General features: G+C 42.4%; 1 protein-coding gene across 3 annotated transcripts in view; it reads right to left on the bottom strand.

The window, feature by feature from the left end:
• Positions 1 to 5,135: 5,135 nt before the first annotated feature.
• The window catches only part of LOC122183869 (LIM domain containing preferred translocation partner in lipoma), a 303,475-nt gene continuing 297,273 nt past the window's right edge, over positions 5,136 to 11,337 (bottom strand). For all 3 annotated transcript variants that reach the window (XM_042878277.1, XM_042878278.1, XM_042878280.1), the window contains one exon: positions 5,136 to 10,419. In XM_042878277.1, the coding sequence (XP_042734211.1) occupies positions 10,291 to 10,419 (129 nt within the window). In that variant the 3' untranslated portion in view covers positions 5,136 to 10,290. The remainder of the gene's footprint in view (positions 10,420 to 11,337) is intronic.

Genomic DNA, 11,337 nt, shown 5'->3' with positions numbered 1-11,337 from the left:
TTTTTTTTTTTTTTTTAAATGAAGTCAAACCCAAGATAATTAAGTAACGGTGCTAGCTGCAGGAAAGGGACAATCTGCATTACAGCATAATGGACATTGAAAATAACCATAGTAGATTGTTAATGTTTTTCATGTGCTGTGTACAGGGTTTGCACAACGGCTTTCGTTCCTCATGATCAAACGCAGCACTGGGAATAGCGCCTGAAGAAGAAGGTTAGGAGGCACCATTCTGTAGTTTAACTCTAGAAGGCATCTGTTAAAGAAGAGGAGTACTGTGGGGTGACCAGCACTGAGCCCCCCCCCCCCCCCAGTGCCAGTTCACTCAGCACCAGGTCTCAGGATCAGGAGCTGGGCTGCTCAGGGCTGTGTCAGCCAGAACTCAGTGCTGGGGAATCTGGTACTGAACAAATCACTGAATGCTGAAAGATACAAAGCCGGCATGCAGCCTGCTCCCTTTGCTGGTCAAAATCTCTTCTGTGTCCCAAATCAGGCAGATACATGAGAAGGTAGAGGACTCCCTTGGTCAGAGCTGCTGCAGCTCTGCAGGGCTCATGGCTTGTGTTGTTCTTCCCTCAGTGACCAATCAAAAATGTAAAAGGTGACAAAGACACAGATGTAAATAGAACTGCGATGCCTAGAAAGCCAGAGCACAGATAGGATCAGAGACAGACTGTAATTACAGGCCCTGCTACTTATTACATAGGCCAGCAGTGTTACATGAGCCTTCTGTGGAAACTTCCTGTGTAATTAATAAAGGAGAAACAAAATACTTTCGCAATCACTTTTCTAGATTTCACTGCGGGGGTCCAATCCTGCCATCCTGGATTAGCTCTAATCATAGTCAATCTTTCACTGCATAAACTGAAAGCATCTGTTCTGTCAAAGGTAAAAAAAAAAAACAAAAAACAAGAACAAACTAAACAAGCACCAAACCTCAATGCAAACCTACACCGTTGCAATCAAGGAGGAAAGGAAATCGATCCTGAAAACTCCCGCCCAGATCGTAATCTGACAGTGTTTTCAAGGCATCTGGCAAAAAAAGGAGAAGAAAGAAGAATGCTATGAAATATTTAAAACCCTGCTTCTGTCAGGAATACATGAGATGGGAAAGGTGAATCTGAAAAAGCGACATTATTTGTAAGCTGAATCACCTTTTGCATAGAGATGCCCTTGGCCCAACCAGAGCTGTCCTGAGGAAAAGCACCTGGCACTGATTGAACTTGGAAAGGTCAAGGCTGCACACGAGCAGGGCCAAGGAGGTTGCCCTGCACCATGGTATGTCAAGGAGAAGGCAAACAAGAACGTTGATAATATAGGAAAATAGCTGAGCGTATGCAGACCTAACTGATCCTAATCTAAAGCTTCAGTGAGATTTTCAGCAGAGATGGGAAACAGGGCATCCCCAAGGAAGGATTTCTCCAAACACCACTCCTCTTAATACTGAGCTTCTCACAAAAGAGGACAGCCAAGGATGCAAAGCTGCCCTGTGTGCTCCGAGATGCTGCATCCACACCTGCATGCAGCACAGCTCCTGTGGAAACCATAGGAGACTCCAGGACCAGTGCTGGGCATACAAATGGGAACGGAGCGGTCCTGATAAGCTGAAACAAAAGGCACTTTGGAACAAAAGTGGCACGGCCACAATCCCCACAGCGCTTGTGTAAGATAGCAAGGAAGAACCCATAGAACGTATTTATCAAAAGCCATTTTATGCAGATTTTTTTTTCTCTTGAATATTTAAAACGTGGCGAATATTAAACTTCAGAGATTCTTAATACGTTCCAAAGCCCCACGGACCTTTGAAATGCTAGCTCATCAATATGCAACATCTAATCTTGTCAAAAAAAAAAAAAGAAAAAGAAAAGCTATTCATCCTTTGCTTATAGAGGTTACAGAAAGAATTGCAAAGAAAAAAAAAAAAAGAAAAAAAACCCAAACAATCAAACTTCCAGCTTCTTATGCAATAGGTTAAATTTGCACTGGTTGGGAAAGTTTCACTTTCTGCAAGGAAGAGGGAAAGTGCCTGTACGTGCACTGCTGCTGGAAGCTGCTTCTCAAGTGTGAGGCTGAAACTGCGTAGCTGGATTACAGTAAGTAGTTTATTAAGAAACCAAGGCTTGTGGCTTTGCATCCTGTTTCAGGCAAATATACCCTCAGGATCCCCCCCCTCCAAAAGCCAGCAGACAGCACGCCACCTAAAAACCCATTCTTGTCCAAAACGCTGTGGTTAAAATGGCTTTGCTTGTTTATAAAGTTTAGTGTTTCGTATCGCTTGCATCTGACCTTCAGCAGAAAGAAAAGCTCAGTTAAATTGTGCAAATATGTACCAAATGGGAGCAAGGGAAAGCGGCCAAAAATGCTGCATGAGCTTTTGCAGGGCTGCAGCCTTTTAGGAGCACCAGCGAGATGAACTGGATGAGAGGCCAAATTGATTTAGGCTCCAGGCGGGGGCTTAAAACACCACGACATCCAAATTCACAAAGAAAATGTTCTGTTACTGCAACCCCAAATTTCCTGCGCACGAAAACACTGCTTTCTTTCATCTTTGCGAGATGCTCGTTCTGTAATCCGACATTTAAAAACGAACAAACAAACAGGAGTCAGCTGACAAAGGCTTCTTGCTGGTGAATGGAAGTAGGTCACTGAGTATTTTGCCTTTACAGTCTGGCTTAATATCGGTGTTGTACGCAAAACAGGAATAAAACTGCACTGGAGACGGAGAGAGACTCTAATTTTGTCTTTTCTATGAAAATGAGCATTAGCATTCTGCATTAATGTGCAATGCCTCCCCAGCACCCGATATCTGGATAATTAAAAAAGCAGAATAAAGCGCAGAGCAAAGCACACTCTAAATTAAACAACAAAAAGCCCTCACTGGTCAGCCTGAGTTTAAAGACATCTAAGTATGAGTAATCGGGCAAAGAGGAATTTTCCTGAAGGAACATAAAAGAAAATGAAAGCTCCGCATACAAGACCAAATAAAATCTTCTGTCTCTCGCAAATGCAAATGCTGGCTGCCCTTTTTACACAAACATATTAAAGGAATAAAATTGGAGGAAAATTAAAAAAAAAAAAAAGAAACGTCAGTAAAAGAAGAAAAAAACTTAATAAATTCATTTTGAAGAAAAAAATCTTTAAAAACAAACAAACTATCCTTCAAACAAATTTCTTCATGATACGATCCCTGCAATCATGTGGTTCTAAATTAGACGGTTAAATACGACTGAAAAAGGAAGGCACAATTTCACAATCATTTTAAAAGCAATAATTATAATCATTTTCTTTGATATCCATGTGGCAGGCCACTGATACTGTGGATGCATAAAACTACTTGACTAAAGATCTGGAAAAGTTTTTCCAACTCCCATCTAAGCCTTGCAATACCTCCGTGCAGTAAGTAACAAACCATGCCCACTGCAAGGAGTGCACATGGAGCAAATGGAAAAAGAGGGTAAGATTGCCACTTCTGGCAAAGAAAGGGGCAGAGGCAAAAAAGGGACCCCACGTGTCATCTTCCCAGCAGAAGATGCTGACCCCTGGAAAGCAGTACCTAAAGGGGGGCTGTAAGAAAGAAAGGGATGGACTCATTGGCAGGGTCTGTTGTGATAGGACATGGGAAAATAGTTTCAAACTGTAAGAGGGGAGATTTAGACTGGATGTAAGGAAACAGTGTTCTACACTGAGGGGTGGTGAGGCACTGGCACAGGTTGCCCAGAGAAGTGGTGGTGCCCGCTCCTGGAGACACTCAAGGTCAGGCTGGACGGAGCTCTGAGCACCTGATGGAGCTGTGGGTGTCCCCGTTCAGTGCAGGGAGTCGGGCCAGGTGGCCTTTGAGGGTCCCTTCCAACTCAAACGGTTCTATGAGTCTATGAAATGTAAAGGTAACGCCACCCTGGGGCTTCTGTTTCCTTCCTCATTTTCTAAAAGATCATCTAGTCATGATGAGAAAATGTGGACAAGCAGTAAACCAGAAAGAAAGTTTGAGCTGACCACTCTCAATACCAGTGATCAATTCATGGGTAGTTGCCTATACACGTAACATGAAGCCAAAAGAATCGTATCACGGAATCATGGACTTGGATTGGAAGGGACCCCAAAGATCACCTCATTCCAACCCCTTGCCATGCACAAGGCTGCCAGCTGCTAGATCAAACAGACAGAATCACAGAACGGCTCGGAGACCAGGAACACACAGCCAGGAGAAAAGCCCAGGGGTATGAGCAGCAGTGCTTAATAATACAGTCTAAACAATTGTGCTCAGTTATTGCACCACAAACACGTTGCGTGTGCATGTGAGTGCACACACCAGAGTGGTCTGCAAGTGTTTTGAGTGTAGTGTTTGCACATCCCAGCAGAGAACTTGCAGGATGAAAGGAGAGCCGTTCCTTACTGTCCACCAGGAAACCTACTGAGGTTATGGTTTTCTCTTGGCCTTCTAGATGCCAATCAAACATTATAATTTCACGAGCTTTAAGTCTTTTCTCTCTCGCAATGCTCAGAAGCACCCAATGCCAGATAGGCAACCGACTGCTGCAAATTCAGACTTGAAGTGTTGAGGAAGACAGGTAATGTTTCTAGAAATGTCTAAGGAGAAATGCCATCCCCAAACCCAGAAGGGTGACAAAGTTCAGTAAGTATCTTTTGATCTTCACGGCGGTTGCCATAATGTGCTTTTTTCCCCCCAGTAATTATAAAGAAAAAAACTGCAGTTGCCACAGCAAAGTCCCAGGCAGCTCCCGCAGCCACACTACGGCTTTAAGAGGAGAAAGAAAAACGAACCCAACAGAACTAACACTGTTATTTTAAGAAGAGTCACATTATTTGGATTGTTCTGGCAAAGGAAACAGTGACTTCAAAGTTAGCAAAGCTAGTCAAAAACAGGGGAAAAATATCTTGTGAGAAGTTTAAAAGCTTTTTTTTTTTTTTTTTTTAAATTTCACCAGGCTTAACATTGAACCATTTTCCAAGAACATGTGCTTTTTTTTTTTTTTAAGTGAATTTTTATCCAAAAAAGTTTTCAAAATCATCACAGAAACTTTAATTGACCAGCAGAAGAAACCCAAGAAGGAAAAAAAGAATTGAGAAAGGAGACCAAGATTTTTGAGAAATGAAAATATTTGTCAACAATTCTGAAATCCATTTAGATAAAAACTGATTAAGGTTTTAATTACAACAGCAAGAAATACTGTTGTGGATAACACTGCAAAGAGAGAATTTCTCATTAAAAAGAAGGCCCTTCCAACATCACATGATTTAGTGTAAAAATTGGGACCAGGACAAACTGGAAATAGTGTTCTCCAGCTTCCTCAGCTGGTGCCTTACCAGCCTCCAGTTAGTACTGAGTAGTTCCTGCCATCCTTTGGCAACAAGCCCTCTATTACCATCACTAGTGTTTTCGATTGGGAATTCCACCACCATGAGATTCTTCCCCACATCTCTGCTAGCTCTAATTTACAGGACTGAAATGTATGTCAAGTGTAGGCAACACAGCTCTGTGAAGAAATATCAAATCAATGTGATGAACCAACTGCAGGAATCAGACATCAATAACAAGACAGTTCAAAATTCACTTCCTGTCTGAGCTGTTCATCCAAGGCACTAAGTGTCTACCATGGTTACCAAAGAAAGGCAACCGTGGCCCTTCTCTGGACCTTCTCTGGACTCTGTTATCCCTTATCTGCTGGACTACTTCAAAATCAAAAGCAACGTTACCCTAAAATCAGCATTTATCAGACCTAGGCTAGGTTTTGCTGACCACAGTCTGGCAGGAGCTGGACCAGATTCAAAGAGATTTCAGCATGACTTGCTGCATATTCCCTTCAACCACCACCGATTCTTCGAAACACAACTTTTCCTCATTCTTCTCAGGCACACTTTGCTGATAGGCAGGAAATCAATGTAAGGCCCATATCCCAGGGAAGTTTTGCAAACCTGCCATCAGGCTGAACACCTTATGTAGTGTCCACTCCGATGAATACTTTGTTACTTTCACTCCTCTATGATTAAGTCATTACCCAAGTGTTTTGCAGTTGTGATAAAAATCCAAGAATGAATACATTTAAAAAACCCAACAAAATCAAAGGTGCATTATCTGATAAGCTAAAGCAATGGTGTTGCTTTCTGTTTTTAAAAGGAACGCTCAGGCAACGATTAAAATAAGTGACAATAAAACCATCACATTCATAAAATTGTAGTGTTAGCCTTGGGGATGTGCATAAGGATTGGGCTGTAACCAAGGCAACCCAAGCTTTGGGAGAAACTTTAAGCAGACATTTAAAGCCATGGTTCAAAGACAAAGTAAATCTGGCTGTGGGGCTACTTGTGACATATGGAAAGTGCCACAGCCACCCCATGCCAAGCACTGATCTTGTAACAGCTCACCCTCCTGATGTCCAGACGTTACTTTCGAGCTCCTGCTGTTTGCATTCCTGAATAAAGGTGACACAGGAGCTGTACCACACGTTCAAGTGAGTTTAGCATAAATTCGACTGTGGCCCCATCCTACCCAGTTCCAATTTGTCGGATGGGGTGATGCAGAGCCAGTCTGGCATTAACGACTGCAGACCCATAGCTTATAACACACCACGCAATGGCTTTAAGCCTATGCTTAAACAATCCCCACGGGCTTAAGTATTTTGCTAAATTAGAACCTGATTCCTGGACCCTTCTGTGCCCTGTCTGGCCACACAAATCACAGGATCAGGCCCTACTTGCCAACAAATGCTCAAAGAGGCCAAAGCAGCACAAGCAAAAACTCTGCAGACTCAAACAGAGGTGTCTGTGTGATCTTCCAATTCTTTCTGAAAAGAACAGTCTAGACTTTACCACAGGCAAAAATGAAGTGATATGTATATATATATACTTTTTTTTTTTTATGGCTAACATGTGCACCTTAAAAAGGTAAGGTCTCTTTGGCAAAAACCTCCTTCTTGGAACAGATAAATGAGCTTGTATTGCAAAATGCGATAAATATTGTGATGCAGGAATATCCCAGTGGTTCTTAACTGCAGTGCAACTAAGATAAATCCACCAGCATTATCTAGTCAAATCCTGAAGCATCAGAGGGGAGCTTTCCATGAACAGGTGGCTGATGAGAGCCTCTGTGTTACTTACATACATATATATGTACATATACATATATGCACCGTCTTCCAAATATATTTACAGCAATTTTAGAAGCCAAAACAACTTGCATAACAAAAAACAAAGACAACTGTTTTGAATGCTTAATCTTTCCAACAGGCAGATGGCTTTGGTGTTTCAGGGGTGAAAACAAAAGCACGATAGTACCTTTGCCCAGATACATCAGGTCCAGAAATTAGCCACAGTACCTCAAACAATAACACGACTCAATCTTTGACAACCACTTTTCATCCATTGGGTATTTAATGTGTGAAAAGTTTGGCTCTCACCTCGCTGCCCACCAGCCCAGCTCACCACAGCACCCTAAATAACACAGATTGAGATCTACACCTCCTGGCTGGCCCTTAGCTTTGAAATGGGCTGGAATCCCAAACCTACATACCAGCAAGCTTTTCTGGAAGGAGAAAACAAAACTCCAAAATCAGGAGTTTAGGCCAATCTTTGACTAGTTTAATTCTCACAGCATCTCTGGGAAGTTGTAAAGAAGCTTTCTCGTACAAAGGACAAGAAGCCATACGACTTTCCCAATTCCAGCCTACACCATGACCATGAAAAGCCCAAGGGCTCTGGACTTCAGTCCTCCTGAGTCTAGGCCACATCTGCAGGCAGATACATAAGCTAGTTTCCATCACTTACCCCAGTGGTATTCATGAGAGTCTCATCAGCCACCTGATTTAACACTAATGAGAACAAAGTTCCGAGCTACCTGATGAATGGCTTCTTGTACGCTGGGACACATCAGGTCCTCCCCTGTGATTGCAGAGATGTAAAACCAGCAGTATTAGCAACCCTAGCTCTGAACTCCAGTGTTCCTGTAGGGTTAATTCAAATTGGATTCACTCACTAGTTGCAAGAGTTTTTGAGTGCCGTGTGAAGGGGCTGCCTGTAAAAAGCGAGCTCAGAAGAATCTTACGTGCCACGGTTCAGGGAGCAGGAGCCCAGATGGAATCTGGCAGGAGTCGCCCTGCAAAAAAGTCTGTTTATGTCTGAGGCAGTAAAATTGTTGAAGGCCAGGGCAGAAATCTAGTATTAAAAGGCAAACGGCTTCAGTACAGCCGCTATGGTGGAGAACGATTTCTTTTGCTTAATGATGCCACCCTTCTACAAAGAAGGATTCATTTTGAGCTGTGAATTTTGGGAAACTTCCCTGACACCGAAGGAGTCTGCAAACATACAAACCATGTGAGGAACAGAGGTTTCAGATTGGTATTTCTGTGTTTGAATTTACTGTATACAGCTAAAGCTATTACAGTTCACAGGGCTCTTCCATAGAGGTTAGTGCTAAACTGGAAACAAATGCACCATTTGCAAGAGCTGCGGTGACTATTTCAGTTTTCCTTTGTTTCCTATCAGTCCAACTCATCTAACTTCTTTTTTCTTTTCCCCCAGCATTAGGATTATTGTATCAGGTTTCTGTTGTAGAGACTGAAGATGAAAGCACTGCATTTTCATTGTTTTTCAGTGGGCACATGAAAAAATTCTCCTAATACTGTTGAAAAGTCCCAGTTTGTCACTAATATGGTCAATCAGCCTGCAACTGTTTCAGTTCTGCTTCTTAATTTGTTAAGTGCAAAGAAAGGTATTCTCTTTGATTACATCTGCAAATAAGATATTAATGTCAATTCAGTGATATGAAAATTACTCCCTCACTATGTAATTTGCACCTTAGTTATTATGGGTTTCATGAACAAGAATATTATAGCTGCTCAGAGTGAGCCATGAATTTATAATTTATTTTCTTAATTAGCAAAGTGAAAAAAAAATAAATTAAAAAAAGCCCACGAACACCAACATGACAAAAAGAAAGGTTATCTCTGCCCAGCTTTTTATTTACCTTGGCACATGTATTACCTCTGGACAGAAGATGAAAGTACTGCTCCTGGCCCAGCACCCTTCTGCAATGACATTTCACCAGAGAGGAGTAATAAGTGGCTGGGATGAAAATGAAAGAAAAAGAAAATCATTTGCTTTTTGGGATGGCACAGAGAAGGGTTTAACACCTTCTTCAGCTTTAAGACAAAAACTGAACAACTGCACGGCTCTTTGGCCGTTGTTGGAATAAGATTCCTTTTCCAATGGGAGCTCCAGACCATGTGTGTTAACTTCACAGAGACGTCTATCCCTGCTTCAGTTCCTGTTACAGCTGAAGGAAAATCCTCCCATTTCAATAAACAACAGAACAAGACTCCAGTGCTTAAATATCTACCCAGAAGCCAGCACAGCCATTGGTCCCACTACAGTGAGTGGCACAAGATTTTTTTGAGCATCGCTTTGCACTGCAGTTCTGTGTAGTCTATTTTTTTTTTTAATTTAACCACTGGGATTTTTAAAGAGTGTTTCAGACCCAGATCCTTGAAAGACCTTCTCAGCAGACATGATTGGCTTATACCTCTAGTAAATCAAAAGCACATTGTGTCTGTGTGTGTGTGTGTGTGTGTGTGTGTGTGTGTGTGTGTGTGTAAGCTCACATCTTTCTGTGGTTGCTCATATATTGTGAATTGGAAGCATCACTACTGAATAAGTTTATGTAATAGCAAAAATATAATTCCATAAGAAAAAGAAAAAAAAAAACAACTATAGAACTGGAAGGGAATGGAGACAAGTAAGGACCTAAGAAGAAACACATAGACAACAAATCTGTGTCCCAAAAAGCTCAAGGTCACATCTACACCCTTAGGTGCAGTACTGCCAAAGTTGCGTTGTTTGAGTTGCAATGAGGAGCGCTAGTTCTGCTCTCACACTGGCTTCACATCCTCTGTGACAGTAGAGCTACTTCTGCTGGTGATCCATTAAAATCAAAGAAGATCCCCATACCTGATCAGATTTCCAAAATAACTTGGAAAAAGGAACTAGCTCAGCCACATTTCACCAGTTCAGACCTTCTTCCACAGGCAGATAACTTAGCAGCTGGTGGTCAGACTCGCCACCCTTTGGAAGACTCACGCCTAAGTTAGGTGCCTGTTGCTGGCAGTCTGAACATGGCCACAGAACCGCCCTCTTGCTCCAAGGCCTTCCAGTTTTACTTTTTTTTTTTAAAACAAACACACAAACAAACAAACAAAGATTCAGGCCCTAGGCTGGAAAGAAATCATGCAAAGCTTGTGCAATTCCCCCAGCAGGCATCCTGGGGAGGGTCACAGTTGGTACTCAGAGATCAGTGCTGGCCTTGGCGGTCAGAGCCTGGATCCGAGCTGAGTTGCAGGTCTTGCAGAGGATGTGCCCGTCCAGAGGGTAACAGCCCTGATTGTCCCCCTCAGACAGGAGGCCGCCACAGTCCTAGGAAACCAGAAAACAGAGCAAAATAAGAAATATGAACGTTACCTGAAGAATCTATGAGGCACAGAAGCTCTCTTTACTCTCCACCTTGTAACAGGATCTACCCTGAGTCAGCGCAAAGCACAAAGCTGAGGCATGTGATGACTTTCACGATTAAGACATTTCTTGATAAGAGACAATGCTGCAGAGAAGATGGGTTCCCAAGCTGTCTGCTGAATTTAATCCAATTGAAAATAAAAGGAGATTACTCCCTTCACATTTCTGAGGAAGGAAAGGTATTTAGCACTGCAGAAAGCATCAAGCTTAACCACATATTTATTATTGCAAAAAAAGATAAAAAAGAAGCATCCCTGGAAAGGAAGTTTGGTACTAATATCTGACTACAGGTAATCTCCTTTGGACGAGTTGATGCCACAAAGCTGCAATATCCTTTTCTCAGGGGTGACCGCTAAGCAAACTCCCTGCCTGTCACCCATGACCAGAACTGTGTGTTTGTATTGCAGTTGGTGCAAAAGGCTGAGGCTGAAAGGAGGATATCACTGAGATAGGAAGAGTAGAAATCTCACTATAAGGCCCCAAATTTGCCCCTGACACTTCAGCCTCATGTAGAGCCAAGTATAGCTGCTAGAACACTGGGAATTACTCCTCTGTATGTGATCAGACAATCATTTGGGAACAAACTGCTGATGGAGCTGCAATGAGAAGATTACAGCTTCCTTAGTGGCCATGTCTCTTTATCATAAATCTCTGTTTGTAAATACACCTGGCAAGGAAATGGTAGGGAAAAAAGGACTGCTATTGCTCCACTTGAGATAGGTGAGACACGTGGAGGTGAGGGCCAAAACACAGAAGGATTTTCAGACATTGCAAAAAGAACTGCTGTACTTTACCAGCTCATCTGTTGTCTTACTAACATGC

Source organism: Lagopus leucura, unplaced genomic scaffold, assembly GCF_019238085.1.
Source record: "Lagopus leucura isolate 7727_CA_CO unplaced genomic scaffold, USGS_WTPT01 Super-Scaffold_100021, whole genome shotgun sequence".
Classification (NCBI taxonomy): domain Eukaryota; kingdom Metazoa; phylum Chordata; class Aves; order Galliformes; family Phasianidae; genus Lagopus; species Lagopus leucura.
Note: the sequence above shows the minus strand (reverse complement) of the source record. Positions and strands in the feature narration are given on the sequence as shown.